At 40.4% G+C, this 25825-nt stretch overlaps 1 protein-coding gene across 1 annotated transcript in view; it reads right to left on the minus strand.

Moving 5' to 3' along the window:
• LOC120030032 (collagen alpha-1(XXI) chain-like) overlaps nucleotides 1-25609 on the minus strand; it is a 45562-nt gene extending 19953 nt beyond the window's left edge. Inside the window, exons 1-10 of the mRNA XM_038975349.1 lie at nucleotides 25450-25609; nucleotides 21534-21664; nucleotides 20755-21315; nucleotides 19443-19608; nucleotides 13605-13833; nucleotides 10950-11123; nucleotides 10044-10121; nucleotides 9316-9324; nucleotides 7567-7656; nucleotides 6247-6309 (exon numbers count right to left, since the gene is read on the minus strand). Of these exons, the coding sequence (XP_038831277.1) occupies nucleotides 6247-6309; nucleotides 7567-7656; nucleotides 9316-9324; nucleotides 10044-10121; nucleotides 10950-11123; nucleotides 13605-13833; nucleotides 19443-19608; nucleotides 20755-21315; nucleotides 21534-21633 (1470 nt within the window). The 5' untranslated portion in view covers nucleotides 21634-21664; nucleotides 25450-25609. The remainder of the gene's footprint in view (nucleotides 1-6246; nucleotides 6310-7566; nucleotides 7657-9315; nucleotides 9325-10043; nucleotides 10122-10949; nucleotides 11124-13604; nucleotides 13834-19442; nucleotides 19609-20754; nucleotides 21316-21533; nucleotides 21665-25449) is intronic.
• Between the last annotated feature and the right edge of the window lie 216 nt (nucleotides 25610-25825).

Here is a 25825-nt window from a genome sequence, read left to right on the forward strand (position 1 = left end):
GATCAATTTGGAGGTGGAGCGTCCGTCATGGTCTGGGGCCTTCACGAATGAGAGTTACACACAGCATCATCAGACTGAGCTTGTTGTCATTGCAGGCAATCTCAATGCTGTGCATTACAGGGAAGACATCCTCCTCCCTCATGTGGTACCCTTCCTGCAGGCTCATCCTGACATGACCCTCCAGCATGACAATGCCACCAGCCATACTGCTCATTCTGTGCGTGATTTCGTGCAAGACAGGAATGTCAGTGATCTGCCATGGCCAGCGAAGAGCCCGGATCTCAATCCCATTGAGCACGTCTGGGACCTGTTGGATCGGAGGGTGAGGGCTAGGGCCATTCCCCTCAGAAATGTCCGGGAACCTGCAGGTGCCTTGGTGGAAGAGTGGGGTAACATCTCACAGCAAGAACTGGAAAATCTGGTGCAGTCCATGAGGAGGAGATGAACTGCAGTACTTAATACAGTTTGTGGCCACACCAGATGCTGACTGTTACTTTTGATTTTGACCCCTCCTTTGTTCAGGGACACAAATATTCAATTTCTGTTAGTCACATGTCTGTGGAACTTGTTCAGTTTATGACTCAGTTGTTGAATCTTGTTAAGTTCATACAAATATATACACATGTTAAGTTTGCTGAAAATAAACACAGTTGACAGTGAGAGGACGTTTCTTTTTTTGCTGAGTTTACTTTATTTATGTACGTATTCAGACCCTTTGCTATGAGACTCGAAATTGAGTTCAGGTGCATCCTGTTCCCATTGATCATCCTTGAGATATTTCTATATCCTGCCTGTTTGGCCCTGTCCGGGTGTATCGTCGTACAGGGTCACAGTGTCTCCTGACCCCTCCTGTCTCAGCCTCCAATATTTATGCTGCAATAGTTTATGTGTCGGGGGGCTAGGTTCAGTCTGTTATATCTGGAGTATTTCTCCTGTCTTCCTGTGTGAATCTAAGTATGCCCCCTCTAATTCTCTCTCTCTTTCTCTCGGAGGACCTGAGCCCTAGGACCATACCTCAGGACTACCTGGCCTGATGACTCCTTGCTGTCCCCAGTCCACCTGATCAGGCTGATGCTCCAGTTTCAACTGTTCTGCCTGTGGCTATGGAACCCTGACCTGTTCACTGGACGGGCTACCTTGTCCCGGACATGCTGTCTTGGACTCTCTCTCTACCGCACCTTCTGTCAACCAACTCTGAATGATCGGCTATGAAAAGCCAACTGACATTTACTCTTGATGTGCTGACCTGTTGCACCCTCTACTACCACTGTGATTATTATTATCTGACCCTGCTGGTCATCTATGAACGTTTTAACATCTTGGAAATTTTCTTTTATAATCTCCACCCGGCACAGCCAGAAGAGGACTGAACACCCCTCAGAGCCTGGTCCCTCTCTAGGTTTCGTCCTAGGTTCCGGCCTTTCTAGGGAGTTTTTCCTAGCCACCGTACTTCTACATCTGCATTGCTTGCTGTTTGGGGTTTTAGGCTGAGTTTCTGTACAGCCCTTTGTGACATCGGCTGATGTAAAAAGGGCTTTATAAATGCATTTGATTGCTTGTAATCGCTGCGCAAAGTACTGAGTAAAGGGCCTGAATACTTACGTAAATGTGATATTTGAGTGTTCATTAATTTTTAATGTGGAAAAACGGATTCTGCTTTATCATTATTGTGTGTCGATTGATGAGGGGTATTGTGTGTCGATTGATGAGGGGGAAAAAATATTTAATCCATTTTAGAATAAGGCTGTAACGTAACAAAATGTGTAAAAAGTCAAGGGGTCTGAATACTTTCCGAAGGCACTGTATTTCATTAACCTTTAATGTGGTTGAGACCTTTTATAACATGTTCCTGAAAAGCTTATATATGTGTAATGAATGCTTTATGGCTATATAGTGTTGGGTTCGGATTTCTTGACTTATGAAATCATGAAATATACTTATTCATGTCACTGAGGGAGAGAATGGAATGTATAATGTTTACATTCTGTCAGGATGTGTTATCGTTAGCCTTCAGGGATCCTATGGGAGGAGGACAGACACAGTCTGGTACCAGTCACCATGACAGCAGTGATTTTGGTAGCATTGAGCACTTTGGGGCAGAGGTCAGGTCAGATGAAGTGAGGAAGAACAGATATCACTAAGGTTCTGTCTAGCAACAGGGATGCATTGGCTGTTCAGATGTGTAGGAGGAGACTCAGCAGAGGAGAAAGAGTTAAATAGCAGTGCTTGTGTGAATATGTTTTTTGTCTGATGCAGCTGTATTGACCCAATGGGCGAATAAATTTGGTGTAAGCTTTCATAGCGTCCGTCGTGTTCTTAGTCTGATAATTAGAACCTAACAATAGTCAAAGTAAATGTTACCAAATTATAGTTTTCACCTATACAGGCTATACAGTGTTTGTTTACAAACTTTGGTGTAAAACAAGGTAATATTTTGGGTTCTGATGGGGTACAACAGTTGAACTAAGCTCATGAGGCATTTCTAAGTTATATTCTTCAAGAATCAATGTGTACATATCATTCATTTCTATGTCCAAAAAGGAATGTAGCTACTGCAGATTGCCCCGTCAAAATGTTAAAACAACTTTTAAAACCTTCATACATACACACTTTATAAGCCTTCATTAGCCCTTTATAAGGCCTATATAGATGCTTCAGAAGTCATTCATAATCAAATGCCATATGAATGGTGCCAAAAGGGTTTTGATAGATTTGACAAAACAGATGTAAGGACCTTTTATATCACTCTTTTTGTAGTATGACTTTGCTTATAAAGGATTTGTAAGACCTCTATGTAGGGATTATTAAAGCTCTAAAAAGCCTTTATAAGTTCAAACATGTTTCTGGTATACTTAAGTCAAGGTAGTTGGTGTCCTGTAAAAGTCAAGGTTATAAGGTTATGGGTAAACTATGCCTTTGTTCTCACAGCAGGCCAACCAAAATCTATATGAGGACATGACCTCCAGCCAGCTTTCAATTGGAATCTGTTGAAAAATGCTAATCAGTTTAATCAAACATCAGGCAATTTATTTTCTCCAAATCTTATTCCTACATGAAAGAGGGTGAACCCCTTTTTCCATTGCTTTTAGGAGGCGTACTTTTATCCTCGTGAGAGTGGTGAGCACCACCGCCAAGCACTATACACTTCATAATTTTACGTCAAGAGAGCATATGAAACTCATTAATGAATTAGCGCTCATACTGCTGCTTTGCAGCTGTTATGGAAAACTTGAGCCTCTGCCCTAGATATGAAGTACTACATAGGTAGCAATTTACAATTCACACTACCTGTTAGCTACAATATAGTTCCATGCTGCATTTTACTTGATTTTAATATCATAAACTGGCACAGGAAAGGTATGTTCTTTTTTTTTGTTTTGACATCTGCATGTCTATATTCAACATAAGAAAAAATTGTCAGGAGAAAAGTATGCTTTCTGAGTGTAGATAAGTTTATGCATAGATCATAGATCTTTGCTCTTAGTATGATGGTAAACTTGATTACTGTACAGGATATGGTTCCAGTTCTGTAAGTTCTTTCATATTTCCACACCCATACTTGATTACACTACAAGTGGGCACCATTTGTTTATTCAGCTGTAAGTGTGTCGACAAATTCATTGGGGAAAATTTGAGGACTGTTCAATTAAGATAATTATTCCAATTCTATTTAATGACTCAAACCACTAGAGGATGTTTACTGGGAACTAAAATATGCTCAGTTGCTACGGACGTTAGCATTTGCAATAAAACAGCCCCCATATTTTGGGATAAACCCAAATGTAACATCTGCCCCAACTTCAGTGGGAGGATGAAATGTAGGAGGATGATATGTACGGCTTTTGTTGTTATGTAGTGTAGGGTTTGAACGAAACTAATATCTTTCCTCTGGTTACAAAGGAAAGACTTCACAAGATATTTATGAAAGACACTCTCTCATCCCTTTATTGCACTTTGGAGGAAGATTTGCTCCAATAAAGCAATGCCAGTATTTAAAGGCCACAACATGTTCACAAAGAATTCATCTTTGTATTGTAAACTGGTCTACACTTCTCGTGACCTCAGTCATCAGTAGAGATTAGTATCGAGTGCAAGTTGAACACCCCACACAGACCAGTGTACTGTCCTTCCAACCATACAGCATTTCAAAGCCTCTAATGGAAAAAGCTAGGAAAATATATGACTTCAAAATGTCATCCGAACTGCGAGTTGATAAAGAGTTCATTGATAGATAACAATGAATATATTGAGTTCATAAAAATTAGTGAAACAATGGTTATTTTGTCCCTGATATAGTTTAGGCAGAAAATGACACAATAGACTTTGTTACATGACTATTTACAAGAATAATGATGATATTCAAAATTGAATTTATATGCCACTTTGGGCAAACATTACTGAGTCATTACGGGGTGGTTTTCCGGACACAGAATCAGACTAGTCCTGAACTAAAAATAACTTTTAATGTAGATTCTTCATTGAGCTTGATTTTTATTCCAGACGAGGTTTAATCTGTGTCCGGGAAATCGCCCCTACAACTTCAAAGTGATAGTAAAGCTGGTACAAGCAAACAAGCAATATCAGCAAACGTGCCACATGTTTTCAGTTACTGAATTTCAAGGTTCTTATGCAAGTATTCATACAGACACTCTTACCTCCTGCTTAACAGTTTCAGTGAAATCTGAGTCATACCACAAAAAACAACAAATGCCAAACCGCTAATGCAAAAACGCCTACTAAAAAATCTACTGCTTCTGTAAGATTTATCCTGTTACAGTGACAGTCCCCTGTGAGGTAACATGTACTGTACTGTTTCATGGAAACAACGACCATGTGTCCTCTTAAAACATTTGTCAGATTTCCAGAAACATTTGCTTCATGGCATGAAGTCTAGCCCTTAGAAATGAACAGTACCCTAAAGGTCATGATTCAATCCACTAAGGGTCTATTCAATCAATTCTGGTAAGACAATTCTGCTCTAACTCAAAGAAATCAAACACCAACGTGGAACGAAGATATGTAGGAACTTTATCATTAAGCTAGACACTAGGTTATTGCTCCATGACTATCTTCATGGTCTGTTTCATACTCGTTATGTTCTGACTATAAGCCACTTAACATGTAATTAGGTGAAGATCCAATATGCTTTAGCATCTTCAGTGGCAACCAGATCATTATATCAAAGTCTACACTTAGAAAAAAAGGGTTCCAAAAGGGTTCTTCGGCTGTCCACATAGGATAACCATTTTGGTTCCGGGAATAACTTTTAGGGTTTCATGTAGAACCCTCTGTGGAAAGGGTCCTACATGGAACCCAAAAGGGTTCTACGTGTACCAAAAAGTGTTATTCAAAGGGTTATCCTATAGGGACAGCCGAATAACCCTTTTTGGTTCTAGATAGCACCTTGTTTTCTAAGTCTACTCTCTGCAGATGTATGTATGTTAGAAACTGTGGCAGCAGTGATTACTTATGTTTGAGTACAATCTAGTCTAGAAATAGTAGACCTGGGCCTGTATCCACAAAGCATCTCAAAGTAGGAGTGCTGACCTAGGATATGTCCATATAATCTTAATGTTTATGATCAGCACTCCTACTCTGAGACACTTTGTGGATACAGGCCCTGGACTTATTAAGCATATTTAACACAAAGCTTTTCTGCAAATAATGAAATATGATCTCCATCTGGCCCGCCTCGTGTGCCCAGTTATCACACTGGCAGGAGTCATAAAGTAGGGAGAAAAAGCCTTTAGAGTTAAGTACCAGGTACTGTACTTAACACTCAGACATTAACCTATTTTCCCTTTCCTTTTAAGCATGTGAAAAATGCCCTGAAATCCCTGGGAGGTAAATCCTGTTGGAGAAAGGGTACTATTAGCACCACTATGTACTCTACCCTGGGTGCCGATGACATGGGCGTCAATTAAGGCAGCCCCCTGCACCTGATTCAGAGGGGTTGGGTTAAATGTAGAAGACATGTTTTGGTTGAATGCATTCATATGTGCAACTGACTAAGTATCCCCTTTCACCCTTTCTCTCTAAGTGTGCTCTTTATCCGTTACAACATTAAAGGGAATTCTCTTGACATCCAAAACATCCAACTGGCATCCAACTGATTTGAATATCCATTCAGCAATGTCCCGAATAGCAATTAATACATTTTCGATGCATTTATTTTCTCCAAAAGTGTTGGATTCTGCTGGGTGTTGAGTGAGTGGATGTTTGTATATTAAACTATGTAGTACTCACAGGCTTACCATCAGCACCAGCAGGACCAGCTTGACCTGGGTTCCCCATTGTTCCTGCTTCCCCCTGACAGAGAACACAGTATGTTATTGACTGGACCATTTTGATCTTTAAACAATACAAATGCACCACTCATGAAACCGCTGAACTACTCTGAAACTGTTTGTCTATTGCATGCTGCACCGATTTGGTTTTAAAACATGTTCTTTGTGAGGAGCATCAAACAGAAATGCTTTTTACCTTTCCTGGAAAAGACCTTTCAATGCTTTACAGACTTTATCAGTACGAAAGATAATTCTGAGTTAATGTCTCAGCAGGACATGTTGAGCTTTACTTGATTCAAGATGCCCTTTTTTACAATTCCAGGTAATATATCAGCCCCATAGGAGGCTGGTGGGAGCATATATAGGAGGACGGGCTCATTGTAATGGCTGGAAGGGAGTACATTGAATAGTAAGAAACACATAACAATTATGGAAACAACATGTTTAACTCCATTCCATTGATTCCATTCCAGCCATTACAATGAGCCCATCCTCCTATAGCTCCTGTAGGTCCTCCCACCAGTTTCCTCTGATTCAGCCCAAAAGATCCATCTGCGAACCAGCCATGCTTGTAGCCTTTTGGATGTATTATTAAAACCTTTAAGAGCAATCTTTTCCTGTTGAAAAACTGGATTTGTACCCATGCGTAACTATGGCCTTATAAACACAAACATGTCTGCAACCTTGTGCACTTTTACAGAATAAAAGGTCCTGTTGCTGTGGTAATATTGCTTAAAGGTGAAACGTTTTAGTTTAAGTTTTAACATCTTATAAATACTTTGGCATATGCTCTGTGAACAATTAAATGTCACACAGCACTTTATTTTGTGGCCCATTTAAGGAAACTTTATTTTGCCTAGGAGCCAGTCTGTTTCTACTTTGAGTCAACTTGTCATTCTCTTGCCAAACAATCTGTAACTAGTCCCCTTTTCAATGGTTAATTATTTCCATCAATAAAAACGTTGGACTGTGGGGCAAGTCTTATTGATAACATCTTCCAACCACAACCCAATCACATGCATTGCTGTCACAGTGACGTACTGTAGGCACAAAGCCACATCCGTTTGAACCACATCTTTCTATTTGGCTGTACGTTCACGTCTTGGATGAATTGGTCATGCAAGTTGTGGGGAGACAAAACAATTTATGTCAGAAAACTGTTCAAAAGTGAAACGCTTTCAAAAGTGTATTTGATTTGCACAGCACCGTGTCCTGATGGAAGGAGTTGACACCTGATTTAGAAACTGGCAAGCGCTGTGATGTAACCCTTCTGACTGACCTTCATTCCTTGAAGACCAGGAGGTCCGGGAGGACAGGTACATGGTTCTGGAGTGGGGTCCACGTCTATGTCACCAGGGCCATTGGCACACTGGAATAAACAAGAAACACGCACACCATTCATTAATGGCACGTGGCCAAATGACCAAATCGCCCTCTAGTGGCCTCATGGGTGGAAAGTTATTCATATTTTTCATGTTTCAATGTCAAACTTTTTTTTTCACTTATTTCTTCTGTTACGTATATAAAGTGTAATATTGGGATGCAAACTCAAAATTGAATACATTTAAACTCTATATCTGACATGGTACAGGTGTCTTCTTTTTTTAAGCCCATAGCCATGTGTGTACTTTTCTTTCAAAGTAGACTACCAAGAAACACTCTGCCTACTGCAGTAAAAGGTTTTAACATAGTGATCACTAAGCCATACTCTTGTCATATGGAAGACATACGAGCAATTAATCAATGATATGTCTGATTTCCTGCTAACAGACACTCAGACAACTGAAGCCAAGGGAGTGCATTCAGTTCAGGTCTCTTAGCAGCTGTATCATTTAGCATTTGGCAGCCTAGTAGCATTCACACAGCAGACATTTCCAGCAAAATGACTTTGCAAACATAGTTCTAGAGACAAAGGGCTATATTACATGTTTATAGCAAGAGACAAAAAACCTTGACTGCATATTAGTACAAATATGTTTGCTTGCTTGACGCAAGGGAAACATATTACTTTGGACTTACCCTGAAATTAATAAAATGTAACTATAGGTATGTTCAACATAACGTCATTACCATGTGATTACTTTTTTATTTCCGGTAGCCTAGCGGTTAAGAGTGTTGGGCCAGTAACTGAAAGGTCACTGGTGCAAATTGTCAAGCCGGCAAGGTGGTAAAAATCGGACGTTTTGCCCTTGAGCAAGGCAGTTAACCCCCAACAACAACTGCTCCCCGGGCGCCTATGATGTGGACGTCGATTACAGAAGCCCCCCGCACTTCGCTGATTCAGAAGGGTTTGGTTAAATGCGAAAGACACATTCCGATTGAATGCATTCAGTTGTGCAATTGACTAGGTATCCCCTTTCTCTTCCCTATTACAATGTTGTAAGTATAGTTAGTGCTGTGTAGTTACCTGGGTATAAGGGGAAAAGAAAAGAAAACTCCACACAAAAACAATCTTTTAGTTTGTTTCATGAGTCCCTTGTTGATATTGTCACAAAATCTGTTGCATGTCAGCAACCACATTGTCAAGATACTGTATATAACTTTCAAAATACAGTAATACAGTCAGTATTTTGCATTATATGATGGTGTGTATTGCATCATATAATTGCTGGCATCCAAAACAAATTGGGATTATATCAACAATGGACTAATAAAACCAATATCAAAAGATAGAATGTTGGGTGGAATTTTCCTTTAATTGCACAACCCCTAGCAGATTAGTGATGGCAGGTAGCCTAGTGGAAAGAGCGTTGGGCCAGTAACCGAAAGGTTGCTAGATCGAATCCCCGAGCTCACAAGGTAAAAATCTGTTGTTCTGCCCCTGAACAAGGCAGTTTACCCACTGTTCCTAGGCTTTCATTGTAAATAAGAATTTGTTCTTAACTGACTTGCCTAGTTGAATAAAGGTTAAATGAAAAATACAAAAGTGACACTGCAAAAGACCATAAAGTACAGTCTTACCTCTCGCGACGAAATTAAACGAGGGGTTACTTTGTAAGCGAGCAAAGCCATCAGCCAAAATACATACCTCGCCGTCCTGGAAATAAAAGGAGCGAGATTATGTCATGGAAGCGCCTGGAACCTGTAATCTCACACTAATAGACCAATTCGTTAAGACAATAACACTGGTTGAAGGTAAATGAGACAATGCAAGAGAGAGAGATGCTGGCATGCGGTTGTGTGTTTTCAGTGCCTCTCTCACCCTCTCTTTTTGTTTCTCCCAAACTGATATCCAGAAACCACATATGCAAAACAATGGTCTGGCATCGTGGGTTAGTAGTGAAAGCAATAGCCAAGCCAATGCAGCATTTGGCCACTGCTTCACAAACAGATTTGCTGTCAGACGGTAAAATAACAGTGAGAGCAATGTGCATGTGGCAAGCAGAGGTAAAGGCGCTCCACCACAGCACAGTAGAAAGCAGGATGAGGTTAAACAAGTGATACGTGAAATAATCTATAAAACACGGGTCATATATCGTGAATCATATTCCTAGTATCATATGATTCAATGCACAACTGAAAGAGGAGAAAGAAGAAAGAAAAAGTAACGTTTTTTGACAAATTTCAACAGATTTCAAAATGAACGTCGTATGGATTTTCCCCGATACTAAGTCATGGTGGTGGTATGGTGGTATACAGTATAGTGGTGCATTGTGATTATAAACAGGAATATATGTGATCCCTTAAAAAAAATAGTTTGGTTTTAATGTGGCACATTTATTACAAGGACAGATCCAAAAAGGTGGTTGTACTCACAACTCCAGGTATTTCACAGGCAGTCTCACGGTTGTTCTGCTCGGGGTCGCAGTAGATCCTGAGTTTCATAATCTCAAACTGTTAAAGATAAAGGAATTATCATAAGGTCGGGGAAAAAGCATTTCAACACTAACAAGTGGCTACTTTATCAGATAACAGTTTTATAACGATTCATGAAAAGTCCCTCTCATCACCGTACCAGGAAGTTATTTCTCTAGACTTAAGTGACACCTTCATTATATTTACGATAACTTGTAAGGATTTACTTGCAGGTAATTTTCAAGTTTTATGGGTTGAAAACAAATCCAGCAACATTCTGGGTTACACGTCTTAAATTAGTTTGGCCAAAAGTTGTTCATTTTAACACACATCATTATGATTGATTGCATGTTGAGGAAGTTTGGCACAGCACACCAAGTATCAACATGGCCAAATAAAGCAAAGACTAAATAAGACGTAGAGGGCAGAGAGGTTCTTCGTGGCAAGATTTTCTAATCCACTGAGGTCAGTATGTTTTAGAGGAAAATGCAGAATCTTGACTCTTCACATCCTACTTTTAAACAGTTAGACCAATAGCTGCTTAAATGCGATCCAATGTACAGATGTAGGATGTTAATTTGATCACAATGTTGAAGGAGAACTTTGCTAAACTTGTCGTGTATTTTAGGTTTTAAAAGGCTTCTAAAATGTGTAATTTCCCTCACAAAAGATTCATCAACCCCTACAAAAATGCCCATTAATTGTAATCCACATAATAATTCACATTTCCTGTTGCAAAAGGATTATTTTCTTTTTGTAGCAAACTGGCTCAAATTAAGATCCTACGTCTGTAAACGACAGTTGTCTTGCTCAAAGAAGCACAAATGCACGTTATTCGTTCTGAAAATGTTGTCTCCGGATACTTACTGGTACAGTTGTCTCTTTGCTGACATACTTTCCGATCTGGGTCTTCCCATTAATGAAGATACCAACAGGAGGTTCCAATAGCATGGTTTCAATTTCCAGGTCATCAACATACAGGGTAACATCCTGCTCAGTTACCAGTAGGCGAAGCTGGTGCCAGTTCTCATCAAATAATTTCTATTTGACAAGAAAAGAGGATGAGGAATGATTATATATACAAAGGTCAACACGGTCTAGGAGAATTTAGCAACTTGCCTACTAGAGAGTGCAATGGATATTAAATTGTTGGGCAATCACAAAATATTGATAGAAAGAACAATGGAGAAACAAAGAATAAAGACAGCCTTAGAAGATCAGTTACTTTTCTTTTTTGTTAAAATCACTAATCCATATGGTCAAAACGTAAGAAATCAAAGGCTGCGTTTAGACAGGCACCTCAATACAGATATTTTTTAACTAATTGGTATTTTGACCAATAACATCAGATATTTTTACATCAGATATATTTTAGAGCTGATCTGATTGGTCAAAAGACCAACTAGTGAAAACAATATCAGAATTGGTCTGCCTGTCTAAAGGCAGACCAAGACATTTAACTCAGGCATGTCAAGAAGCCATTGTAAAGTAGGCCTCGGCTAGCACATGGCCAGTAGGAAAACGTTGGATGATTTCAAATAGTCTGATATTGATCTCCAAGAAGTTTGATTATCTAACCATATTGAATCATTCTTTCAATTCACTACATTCCATTCTCCTCAAATGTCACAGTCTTCAACCCCCCCACATCCCAGTCCTTAGAAAGATAGTTATTTTCTCGAAAATGCTTTTTTGGAATATAATGTAGCTTGTTGTAATATCATTAGTGTGTGTAGTAAGAAACCCTATCACTGTTTTATGAGGACTCTCTGTGTTTCATGGACTGTAGAGACTGTACATCTGCCTCAGAGATTTTCATGATGATTGCCAGTTCTGGTGAGAAATGAATTAATGACTTAGCCGGACTATTTTCTTTCTCTTTTCCAAATTTGAGGTTTTCTAAATGCCATAAACAGGTCACGATTTAGATTTTCATTAATGCTCGGTACAGATGTATCATCTTAATCATTATTTTGTTGCTGAGAATTTCACTGTTTCACAGGAAATGCACATGAGCTTCGTGATTTACAAAAATTAATTGAAAACCTGCATTAACAGATGGTTATAGTAACAGTATTCCACTTTACATGTAGCCTCATTTTGACCCGCTAATAGCCTAACCACCGATCAAGCAGCATTATGGATTAAACGTTCAAATCCTGTTGCTGCAGTATTATTTTGCTGTGACAATACAATACAAGTCAAATCAAATCAAATTGAATGTCAAATGTGCTGAATATAACCGGTGTAGACTTTACAATGAAATGCTTACTTACGAGCCCTTTACCAACAAATGCAGGGATGAAGAGTAAGAAAAATAGCTAATAAAAATAGAAAATAGTAACACAACAAATACCAATAACGAGGCTGTACACAAGGAGTAACAGTACCGAGTCAATGTGTGAGGTAGTTGGGTATGAGGTAGTTGAGGTAATATTCTCATGTACGGTACCAGTCAAAAGTTTGGACACACCTACTCATTCAAGGGTTTTTCTTTGCCTTGATGCAAAGCTGTCATCTTTGAAGAATCTCAAATATAAAATATATTTGAGTATGAGGTAGTTGAGGTAATATTCTCATGTACGGTACCAGTCAAAAGTTTGGACACACCTACTCATTCAAGGGTTTTTCTTTGCCTTGATGCAAAGCTGTCATCTTTGAAGAATCTCAAATATAAAATATATTTTAATTTGTTTAACACTTTTTCTGGTTACTACATGATTTCATATGTGTTATTTCATACTTTTGATGTATTCACTATTACAAGAAAATAGTAAAAATAAAGAAAAACCCTTGAATGAGTAGGTGTATCCAAACGTTTGACTGGTACTGTATGTAACAGTATAACTTTACGTCGTCCCCTCGCCCCGACACGGGCGCGAACCAGGGACCCTCTGCACACATCAACAACGGTCGCCCACGAAGCATCGTTACCCATCGCTCCACAAAGGCCACGGCCCTTGCAGAGCAAGGTGCAATACTACATCTAGGTTTCAGAGCAAGTGACGTAACTGATTGAAACGCTACTAGCGCGTACCCGCTAACTAGCTAGCCATTTCACATCCGTTACACTCACCCCCCTTTCAACCTCCTCCTTTTCCGCAGCAACCAGTGATCCGGGTCAACAGCATCAATGTAACAGTATAACTTTAAACCGTCCCCTCGCCCCGACACGGGCGCGAACCAGGGACCCTCTGCACACATCAACAACGGTCGCCCACGAAGCATCGTTGCCCATCGCTCCACAAAGGCCACGGCCCTTGCAGAGCAAGGTGCAACCCTACATCTAGGTTTCAGAGCAAGTGACGTAACTGATTGAAACGCTACTAGCGCGTACCCGCTAACTAGCTAGCCATTTCACATCCGTTACATGTAGGTAGGGGTAAAAATTACTAGGCAATCAGGGTAGATAATAAAAAGAGTACCAATAAACAGAGGTCAAATGAAGATGCGACATCTGTAAAGTACTATCATGTCATGTGTCTGTTTTGGTGATTTGGAAGACTCATGGTGTTGAGGTACCTTGGAAGGTTCTTGTTGGAAGACCACTGTCTGAGTATCACCTGGTGCTTCACTGGTTGTAGTGAACTTGACATTGCGTTCAAATCCGTTAAGTGTGACAGCCATTTGTGGTTTCCCGTTATTGGTCTGTACCCTCCATAAGTCCCACTCTTCCCTGAGCAGAGACCCCTTGTACCTCAGTGTGGCCACAAAGACGTAGGACGGAGGCAGGCCGTCTGGAAACAAGTTCCTGTGGGCCAAAATGAAACAACCAGTCAATCACATCACCATGAAACAACCAGTCAATCACATCACTATGAAACCAGAGTGATAAAGTAGACATGGCAATAGTGACACTCGTAGGAAAGGTTATCATTTTTAGCTCACAATCTGTGGATACTACACGATTAGAAATGTAAAATAATGATGTAAAACATCACAGCACAATTGAAAAATATATGGCACATGGAAACTAAACGAGGGTGGTCTATGGTGATAGGTGGGATGGGCTGAGAGTGGCTGAGGGTTGGGATTAAAGAGATTATGTTTGGTAATGTATTATTCTTATGTGAATGCTTTATATAAAAGTACCATGTATGTAAAATGTGCATGTAAAATGTGTATGCAAAATGTATATGAAAATGTATTTATAAAATGTATGTACACTACCATTCAAAGTTTGGGGTCACTGAGACATTTCCTTGTTTTTGAAAGAAAATAAAATTTTCTGTCTATTAAAATAACATCAAATTGATCAGAAATACAGTGTAGACATTGTTAATGTTGTAAATTACTATTGTAGCTGGAAACGGCTAATGGAATATCTACATAGGCGTACAGAGGCCCATTATCAGCAACCATCACTCCTGTGTTCCAATGGCACGTTGTGTTATCTAATCCAAGTTTATCATTTTAAAAGGCTAATTGATCATTAGAAAACCCTTTTGCAATTATGATAGCACAGCTGAAAAATGTTGTACTGATTGAAGAAGCAATAAGTAAGTAAGTAAGTAAGATGGCGCCGGAGAGGATGGCAGATGTTTTACGTGCCCCCAGCCGATTGTGTTTTTTTGTTCGTTTATTTGTGTTATTTGTAACTTCTTTTTTTACATTTTTTGTACATAATATTGCCGTTACCGTCTCTTATGAGCGAAAATAACTTCTAGACATCGGGACTGCGATTACTCACGACGGACTAGCAGAATTCTCTTTTTCCTTTCACAACTATGACGAGCCCGATGCGAAGGATACACTGCTTCCTCGAGAACAGGCCCCGATCCCGTGACCTGCGTGAAGAGGAGGCGGAAAAAGAGGGGGTGAAGGTCAGGCTGCCTTCTGAGAATTCATAGGAGATCGAATAAACCCCCACTTCCCTCCATTCTGGTAGCAAAGCGCAATCTTTGGACAATAAACTCGACGAGTTACGAGGAAGATTAAACTACCAACAGGACATTAAAAACTGTAACATCTTATGCTTCACGAAGTCGTGGCTGAACGACTACAACATCAACATACAGCTGGCTGGTTATTCGATGTACCGGCAGGATAGAACAGCGGCGTCTGGTAAGACAAGGGGCGGTGGTCTATGTATTTTTGTAAAAAACAGCTGGTGCACGATATCTAAGGAAGTCTGGAGCTATTGCTCGCCTGAGGTAGAGTAGCTCATGATAAGCTGTAGACCACACTACCTACCGAGATAGTTTTCATTTGTATTCTTTGTAGCTGTTTACATACCACCACAGTCAGAGGCTGGCACTAAGACAGCATTAAATGAGCTATATTCCACCATAAGCAAACAAGGAAACGCTCACCCAGAGGTGGCGCTCCTAGTTGCCGGGGACTTTAATGCAGGGAACCTTAAATCCGTTTTACCAAATTTCTATCAGCATGTTAAATGTGCAACCAGAGGGAAAAGAACTCTGGTCCACCTATACTCCACACACAGAGACGCATACAAAGCTCTCCCTTGCCCTCCATTTGGCAAATCTGACCATACTTTTATCCTCCTGATTCCTGATAACAAGCAAAAATTAAAGCAAATTAAAGAAGTTGTCAGAGGAAGCTGATGCTAAGCTACAGTACTGTTTTGCTAGCACAGACTGGAATATGTTCATTGGCTCAGTCATCAGTCAGTCATTGATCAGTCATCAGTCACTGATCAGTCAATAAGTGCATTGATGACGTCGTCCCCACAGTGACTGTACTTACATACCCCAACCAGAAGCCATGGATTAGAGGCAGCATCCACACTGAGCTAAAGGCTAGAGCTGCCGCATTCAAGGAGCGGGATTCTAACCCGAAAGCTTATAAGAAATCTCGCTATGCCCTCCGACGAACCATCAAACAGGCAAAGCGTCAATACAGGGCTAAGATCGAATCATACTACACCGGCTCTGATGCTCGTAGGATGTGGCAGGGCTTACAAACCATTACAGACTACAAAGGGAAGCACAGCCGAGAGCTACCCAGTGACACAAGCATACCGGACGAGCTAAACTACTTCTATGCTCGCTTCAAGGCAAATAACACTTGAGAGCAGCAGCTATTCCGGAAGACTGTGTTATCATGCTCTCTGCAGCCGATGTGAGTAAGACCTTTAAGCAGGTCAACATTCACAAGGCCGTAGGGCCAGACAGATTACCAGGACATGCACTGCAAGCATGCGCTTACCAACTGGCAAGTGTCTTCACTGACATTTTCAACCTCTCTGTGTCCGAGTCTGTAATACCAACATGTTTTAAGCAGACCACCATAGTCCCTGTACCCAAGAATACTAAGGTAACCTGCCTAAACGACTACGACTATGTTTATAGCCATGAAGTCCTTTGAAAGGCTGGTTATGGCTCACATCAACACCATTATCCCAGAAACCATGACACAAAAGTGGTTGGCCTAACCACCAACAACGACAAGACAGCCTATAGGGAGGAGGTTAGAGACCTGGTCATCTGGTGTCAGCGTGATCAAGTCAAAGGAGATGATTGCGACTACAGGAAAAAGAGGACCGAGCATGCCCCCATTCTCATCGACGACCTGCAGTGGTGCAGGTTGAGAGATTCAAGTTCCTTGGTGTCCACATCACCAATAATCTAACATGGTCTAAGCACACCAAGACTGTCGTGAAGAGGGCACGACAAAACCTATTCCCCTCAGGAGACTGAAAATATTTGGCATGGGTCCTCGGATCCTCAAAAGGTTCTACAGCTGCATCATCGAGAGCATCCTGACTGGTTGCATCACTGCCTGGTATGGCAACTTTTTGGCCTCTGACCGCAAGGCACTACAGTGCGAATGGCCCAGTACATCACTGGGGTCAAGCTTTCTGCCATCCAGGACCTCTATACCAGGCGGTGTCAGAGGAAGGCCCTAGAAATTGTCAAAGACTCCAGCCACCCTAGTCATAGACTGTTCTCTCTGCTATCGCACGGCAAGTGGTACTGTAGTGCCAAGTCCAGGTCCAAGAGGCTTCTAAACAGCTTCTACCCCCAAGCCATAAGACTCCTGAAAATCTAATCAAATGGCTACCCAGACTATTTGCATTGTCGCACCCCACACCCTCTTTACACCTTATCACCAATATTAGAACAGAGCAAGCTGGCTCTAACCAGAATAGAAAGAGGAGTGGGAGGCCCCAGTGCACAACTGAGCAAGAGGACAAGTACATTAGAGTGTCTAGTTTGAGAAACAGACGCCTCACAAGTCCTCAACTGGTGTTTTGCAGGTACTATTTAATGAAGCTGCCAGTTGAGGACTTGTGAGGTGTCTGTTTCTCAAACTAGACACTCTAATGTACTTGTCCTCTTGCTCAGTTGTGAACCGGGGCCTCCCACTCCTCTTTCTATTCTGGTTAGAGCCAGTTTGCGCTGTTCTGTGAAGGGAGTAGTACACAGCATTGTACGGGATTTTCAGTTTCTTGGCAATTTCTCACATGGAATTGCCTTCATTTCTCAGAACAAGAATTGGCTGACGAGTTTCAGAAGAAAGTTCTTTGTTTCTGGCCATTTTGAGCCTGTAATCGAACCCACAAATGCTGATGCTCCAGATACTCAACTAGTCCAAAGAAGGCCACTTTTATTGCTTCTTTAATCAGTACAACAGTTTTCAGCTGTGCTAACATAATTGCAAAAGGGTTTTCTAATGATCAATTAGCCTTTTAAAATGATGAACTTGGATTAGCTAACACAACGTGCCATTGGAACACAAGAGTAATGGTTGCTGATAATGGGCCTCTGTACGCCTATATAGATATTCCATTAAAAATCTGCTGTTTCCAGCTACAATAGTCAATTACAACATTAACAATGTCAACACTGTATTTCTGATCAATTTGATGTTATTTTAATGGACAAAAAATGTTGCTTTTCTTTCAAAAACAAGGACATTTCTAAGTGACCCCAAACTTTTGAACGGTAGTGTATATGTAGCAGAAAGGCTGTAAAAAAATGTATTAAGATATTTGGCCTCTGAAGAGGGATGGTTAATAAAAAATAAAATAAAAATATTGGCACGGCCACTGGCGTTGCACATACTGAGGTACGGGGGGGCATGAGATTTGGGGTCCCCCAACCCCCCCAAAAAATCATCATACCATGAAAGAAATGTTCAGAATTACAGGAAATTAGCTTTATAACTACAACATTTTCTCTCAGCAATGTGTAGAATGTCAGGAAATTAGCTCAGAGACTCTTGAAAGTCAGGACAATCGTTGTCCGACAGGGAAACTGTATTTTTATAGTTAAAAAATATGATTTTGTTGTGTTATTTTTATTTGAGCTTAAAATGTACATTTATGAGAATCTTAGAAGGGACGAGATTTGTTTTAGGAATTCTCTAAACACTTTCGAAATGCCTTTGTCCGGAGCAAAGGACCCCAATTTCAAACTCTCCAAAAAAGTGTTTAAAATCCTAAAAACTGGCAATGATGGTTATTAACTAGAAAATTATCTTATTGAGTTTCATCTCTGACTTTAAAACCCCCTCCCATGTGTCACAAGGTGATGTCATTTTGGATATTGAGTAGCTCCCTGTGTGTATAAGTTAGAGACATACAGTACAATTTATTGTATTGGCTGCAGCTCAATCCCCTCTTTCCGGATATGTAAAGTTTTCACTTAAACCATACAATGGGGCTTTTGAAAGTGGCCTTTTTATACACGCGGGGATCCAGACAAGACAATCGCAACAAATCTGTCTGTAAAACCCAAACAGTGTGAGTTACAAACTAATAAGCTTCAGGGAAGTTGTCTGAAGGTAATCCAGTACCAGGCTGCAAAAAATGTATAGGTAAAATGTGCCAAAAATAACGTGACCAAACATGGGTCTAAGTTTTCTCATTCAAATCTTGTTCGTTATTATTTATTTTTTGACTGTCTTTTTTGCCATTTATTAATGTGTAGTTACTTGTGTTTCTATGGGCTGTAGCAATAAAGGTCAAATTCAATATTATATCAAATATGTTTTTTATATAGGCCTTTAAACACTTGTTAGATAATAATTGTAAAAATAAAATGCCTTTTATGGTGTCTGATGGGGTTGGCATGAAAACATATAGAAATTGGAGGTTGTTCCTTTACATGCTGTTATACTGTAGCTGATACTTTGGTCTATCAAAATATGTTTTATTTTTTTTATTTTTTATTAAGACAAATATTTGTGGAAAGAAAGTTGAGATTGTCCTGTCTTTCAAGAATCCCTGAGCTATAAAATAGCAAAAAAAAGATATACCTCGTAGCCAAAATGTGTAAAATAGCATGAGATTAGCTATAAATCTGCACATTTTTCTCTCTGCCCACATGAAAAACAGGGGGCCCAGTGAAACTGCACTACGCCACTGGACATGGCATGGTGTTTTAAGCTTACGTCGTGCTTTCACTCAGGTCAACGCGAGATGTCACCTGGAAGGCTTTGGAGCCATAGAAAGAGCCTTGAGTTTTTTTGACCTTTTTGGCCAAATTAAGATACTGTAGAATATCGAAGCCCTTCACATCACCGTTATCGACTGAGATACTGCTTGGACAAACAGTCTCTGAAATAAAGAGAATGAGAGAATTTAGAACACAGCAGAGTACGTATTTTTGTGTGACTGGTTGAACATCACAAACACACTTTCATATAAGTACCACCATCCTCTTTTCTGGTCTGGTTGCATGTTAATTTGACCTGGAAACCGAAGTGTCAAATAATCTGTTGTAAAAGACATTGGAATGGATCACTGGACATTTTGCAAATATCCAGGCTGTCTAAAGAACATCCCTCCAATTGGGAAAACCAGACCGAATTTGACCATTACACCCACACCTTAATCACGCATCTTAATTATTACAGTAGGCTGTTCATTTACATGGGATCAGGCATCCTTATTGTTTTTAAGTGGATACAACCACTCAAATAGGTCCAATTTTCCAAACTGTTGTTTTATGCTTGGTTCTGGGAGTTGTTTTTGCTCTTGTTCTTGATGAAACCCTTTTGTTTTAAATAGCTTCACTAACCTTTACTTAACTCTGAAGCATGAACCAGTATCTGGGCAAAGGAGATGAGGAATATGACGAGATCGCCTCTCTGCACAAAACGCTACCATTCAAGCTACCATTCACCAGCTCTGCAAGCGTCAAAATGTCAGAATTACTAACCAAATATGCCTGCGCAGCCAGCAACAATTGTAATTTACTGCCGTTACGCCATGTATGTTCCTTCGAAAAAGATCTAAATAAAAATCTACAAGCATCCAAAAAAGATCATTATGTATTGTTTCTTACCAGAAGGTGCCTCTTCCGGTCAAAAACAATAGATAGCTGTTTTGTTATTGTTGCTTGTTGATTTTTATTTAGGCCTTGGGCAGAGAGCAGATCACATCATATCATCATCTCCTTTGCCCAGATATTGGGTCACCTGAAGCATTACCATCAAATTGACATTACTCTCTTGGCACAGTTTGGCTAGTCATCCACAGTCATCAGCTTTAGAAAACATTTACATTCCCAGTCATTAGATCTTGAGAAAACATTCGATTTCAAGACATTTCTTGGTTTTGAAGAGCTTCAATGTTTGGCAATGTGCAAACATGTTAAATTTTAACGAACAACAACAAAAATGATAGCCCCACTTGGTTTGTTATTAAGCTGAGGGATAGGGCTTATGACGGTCCCCATTTTGTCATCACAAAAATGCCTACCTTCACACAATTTCTGCCTTATGGTCTCACGGATCTTGGAAATAGCTTTATAGTCATCAACGTAAAACACGTAGTTGGAGGAAGGCTTGTTTCCAATAGCATTCAACTCTGCCTCTTCTGTCTCAGATCCCACACCAATGGCAAAGATGATTATTCCTCTTCTCCTGGCTGCCTCTGCTGCAGCTTTCACCTCATCTTGTGACTTCCCGTCTGTTAGGACCACAGCGATTCTAGCAACGCCCTTTGGGCCTCGCTCAGACAGGTTAAACAGTTTGTCGCTAGCAAACTGTATGGCTGTCCCAGTCCTTGTGTTTCCTCCCATGTAGTCAATGGATTCCATGGCTCTAATGAGATCCTTGATATGAAGGTGCTTCCCTAGTGGAATATTTATGATTGGATCATCACTGTATTGGACCACTCCGATCTGGGTGAACTTCTGTCCGATGTTAAAGCTTGTGGTGATGTTGACTAGCCATCGCTTGACTATTTCAAAGTTCACATCAGCTACACTCCACGAGCCGTCTAGGATAAAGACCAGATCGCTTGCAACAGTCTTACAACCTGTAAGAGACATGAGACACATGAGTGGTGTTACACAGCCTTGAGAAAAAACATTAATGCAGAGTATTCACTTCTTCTAAAGGAAGGGCCTTTACCAATACGGTTCATAGAGAGCTTTCCTGAACATCCATTCTGTTTTTATAGTAAACCTGAGAGATAATGGACACCATGCAATGGAAATGTGTCACACATAACGATGAAGACAGAAGCACTCTTACTGAATCTCATGTCCTCATCTTGTGCTGTACAAGACAAGTGAAGGAGCATGAAGCACACACACCGCAAGACACAATGCATGGATCTTGTTTTGCAACCCATGATGCTGAAGTACCAAACTCCAATTGTGCCCCTATAGGGAAAGGGAAACAACACATGCATTGCTGAGATTGTCGTTACAATTGCTCATATCAGTTAACCAATCAAATAACTGCAGACCGTTTTTCTTACTTGTCACTGCTGTTACTTGAATTGCATGCAATGCATATCTTAATATTGAAAGTAGACATATCTGTGACAAAAGATGGAGGGTCAGTATATTGCATTTGTTGTAAACAAGATAAAGCAAATGAAGTATGTGTTAGTGGCAATGAAACATGGAAGAGCATTCTGAGGTCTCTCTCTCTCTCACACTCGCTCTCTCTCACACACTCTCTCTCTCTCACACACTCTCTCTCTCTCACACACTCTCTCTCTCTCACACACTCACTCTCTCTCCGTGTGTGTGAGTACTCAGAATTGTTTTGATCATACTTCTTTGTTTCCCTCTGGCTTCTTTAGGAAACTGTATATTTTATTGCAGTTTCCAGCCGGTGAAAGTTAGAAACTGCAGACATTATAAAAAGAAGCAGCTTTAAATGAGGAACAGATATGTTCCATAGAAAGCATTTGTGGAAGGAAGGAAGGACCTTTAGTCAGCTCAGTCAATCCATTCGATCAACCTTAAGCAGTGGGTTTTCCTAAGACAATGACCAGACTTGGATAGATCAATTCTGCAATGACCGAGATCTAACCCTGATCCACCATATGTAACTGTGCAGTCGGTTTGTTGTCACAGCCATAACATGACTGTATTTTTCCACTCCCTGACCTGGGATTTGCGGCGCAGCTCGTTGAGGCTCCAAACTGCCATGGTAGAGCCGGCCATTTTGTTCCGGTCTTTCCCCCCAAATCCGTCCAGAGCACTGGGGGAGGTCGATGGAGCAGCAGCGTGACATGAGCAATTTGGTATGGTCAGTGCTATCCGGTATCCTTGGGACATTCCTACCATAAACCTTAACCTTAACCCCTACCCTTACCCTAACCCTAACCCTAACCCTTACCGTTTTAAATTTCAACTTCAATGAGGTGACGTCAGAGTTGGGACTTCCCAATGATCCCAGATAGTAAAGACCCATTCGGTATTACCCCAAACTGGATATTTCTACATTTCTGCTAAAGCCACATGGAATTCATTTATGGCGTCAGACAGTGAAATTCCAGCTCTGGACAGTGACCAAACACATGTAGTCATGACGAATGGATGGCAACCATTGTCCAAGACACAAAGAGACCTGGTTGTGATTGGACAACACAGTTAAAGCAACACATTCCGGAATGGGCTACATTAAAGCTTGATGGAGTAGGCACCACCTGAGAATGCATGCCACAAAATTCTGGAAAATAACCCATGCACTTGTTTTGCAGGTCATTGCAGTGCCCTTAACCATATGTTTATTTTTATTTTGTATGACCCAGTCATTGACCTCTGACGTTATTGGAGCAGTGCAGACACTTTATAGCTCTCCATCTTGGTCAAGATGACGAGTCGCTGGTATGCAGTTTATTACTGCATACCCCCACCCCCCACCCCGACTAGAAAAACACAAAACTATATCCATCATAAAGATCAAAACAATTCTGACATAAAACCCGTAACATGACTTCCAAATTCTATTCCAGACACCTTATTTATTATTATCGAGATGGAATTATTCATCTAGTTTGCAGCAATAGTTTGTAAAATATTTATGTCATGCCTGGTGGGTTGCATCCAGCTGGACCTGGGAGTCAGGAAGCTCATGTTGAACAGCTGATTCCTCCCACTTTTCCAGAAAAGGTACTACCAACAGAGTTAACCTGTTCGTGGTTCGAGCCGAAAACACAAACTTATATAGATGATCACTTACGGATGTTCTGGTTCCTTCATCTGCTTCTTACCCTAACCTTTTTGGTTGCTATGTTCTTCTGATTCATGGAGTTGTTGTTAGGGATACATTTGACATGTTGTTTTCACAAATCCAAAGCTACTTGGGGAAGTTAATGTGCACCTACTAGAATAGCGATTTAAACATTAGCACCTGCTGTCTTAAATTACTGTGTTTAATATGTCAACCATTGCATTTTGGACTGAACTGCTTTAAATAATGCAATTAAAAGTTATTCCATCCCAAAATCAACAGCTGCTGTTCAGCATGTACTACAACCAATGATTTAAACAGTATGTACACTAGCTGACTGACTAGCTGTTTGGAAGCCACTCCGCCACCATTGTAAAAAATATTTTGGAAGCTATATAAATACATTTATTTTTACACCTTCATTTGTTTTTGCCACCTTTATTATAAAATGTATTACATACATTTTATTATGTTAGCTAACCAGAAAAAAATATATATTTAGAAATATTCCTTAAAGTATAGCTTGTTGCTTTCCCCACTACAAAAACAAAAATACTGCAGTAAAAAATTTATATATTTCCACATTGAGGTTGGAATAATAATTTGAAATTCAGTAAATTATGATAATGCCCTTTTAGTGTAAGAGCTGTTTGAATATACCGCCTGAAATGTCTGCCTGTTTTGATGGGAATTCCAACGCTCTCTGCCAATAGATAGTTTTTCAGTTATCCCTCCCCTCTCAGACCACTCCCAGACAGTCCTAGCAAAATTCTTGCTTGAGAAATTGCTCTTTGCTAAGAAGCATTTTTTTTGTTCATGACCATATTAATAGAAAACAATCACAGTAAGTTATTAATTGTTACCCAGAAATGATTTGATATTGAGATACAAATGGCTGCATTGGACCTTTAAATACATGTAATTTTGTCCTTAAAACATTGAATTGAAATACTGTAGAATTCCATTCATTCCTGTGGAGGACTGCTTCTTCTGGGGAGTGCCAATATGGCAGACTGGTCGTTTCAAAGCCTCTCTTTGGCCAATACATAGCATCAGCAATCCAGGGTTTATATACATCATTGACTACAACTTTGCCAAGGTAAGGGGAACGTTAATTACTGCCAAGTTCCTCAGGCACCAAGGGAAAAGCCAAAACATTATATTAGCTCTCCCTTGAAATCAAATCAAATAATCAAAACCATGAACCCATATCATCACAGTAGACTAAACCACTTGGAGCCTGGGAGGGGTATATTATCATCCAATATGTTCCTATTTTAGAAGGAGCTACAGGCTAGGGGTTTACTTTTGGGATTGCCTAACTTTTGTTTTATATAAATCTGTCACACTCACAGAAACTCATGAAAGCAATTTATGCAAACCCCCTGATCTTGGTATTTCTATGGATTTTGTTCCCTCAACTTTTTGTTCTGTTTATGAGAGGAGACTGAGTCAAGCGCCAACCAGAGTTCAGTTAAATAATTCCATTCATTCTTTGCATATGACAGAGGCACAAACAAGGGACTGATAACTGCTCCTAATGTCTTCAGTATGCTACCTGCTGTCTGCCGCTGCAGCCGCTCAGATCATAGCAATCTAAACACTAGTAGATTATCACATCTATTGAGACATTGATAAAGCACAAAGCTTCAGTGAAAGCTACAACACACTAAAACACACTCAAAAACCAGAATGATCTGAAATTGTACTGAAAGTTCATACTCAGTCTAAATCCCAAAAGGATCCAACAGGTACAACTTGCTTTACAATGCATTAAACAATTGAATAATAAACACATTTCAAACAAGAAACAATCTGTTTCCTAATTTAAACATGAATCATTCTTTAGCATACCGTAGATAAAAGTATTGGCATCAAAGGCCCTTGCAGACCCAAAATCAACAAGTGTACAAAATGTAGTTTTCCAAAAATGGCAAAAGCAAACCCCCCAACCCCCCCCCCCCCCAAAAAAAGTTACCAGAGGTTAGTGTTGTCCGAGTGTCAGTGTCCCCCGTCACCTTCTCATATGTGTCCTGTGGCCATAACCGTGGCACGGTCTAGGTAGAAGAAGAAGCTGTGTTTGGGGAAGAAGTTTCAGCACTGCACCAAATGTTCCTCCTGTGACTGAAAGCCTGCCCTTTCCATTCACTTTCCAGTTCTCTCTCTCTCTCTCTCTCTCTCTCTCTCTCTCTCTCTCTCTCTCTCTCTCTCTCTCTCTCTGCCTCTCTCTTCCCCTCTCTCCCCCTGCCTCCCCTTCTCACTTTCTTCCCCTCTCTCTTGCTCTCCCCCTCTTCCCTTTCACTTTCTTCACCTCACTCCCTCCCCCTTCTCTCTACCCCTCTCTCTCCTCCTCT

The sequence above is a fragment of the Salvelinus namaycush genome, chromosome 35 (genome assembly GCF_016432855.1).
Source record: "Salvelinus namaycush isolate Seneca chromosome 35, SaNama_1.0, whole genome shotgun sequence".
Taxonomy (NCBI): domain Eukaryota; kingdom Metazoa; phylum Chordata; class Actinopteri; order Salmoniformes; family Salmonidae; genus Salvelinus; species Salvelinus namaycush.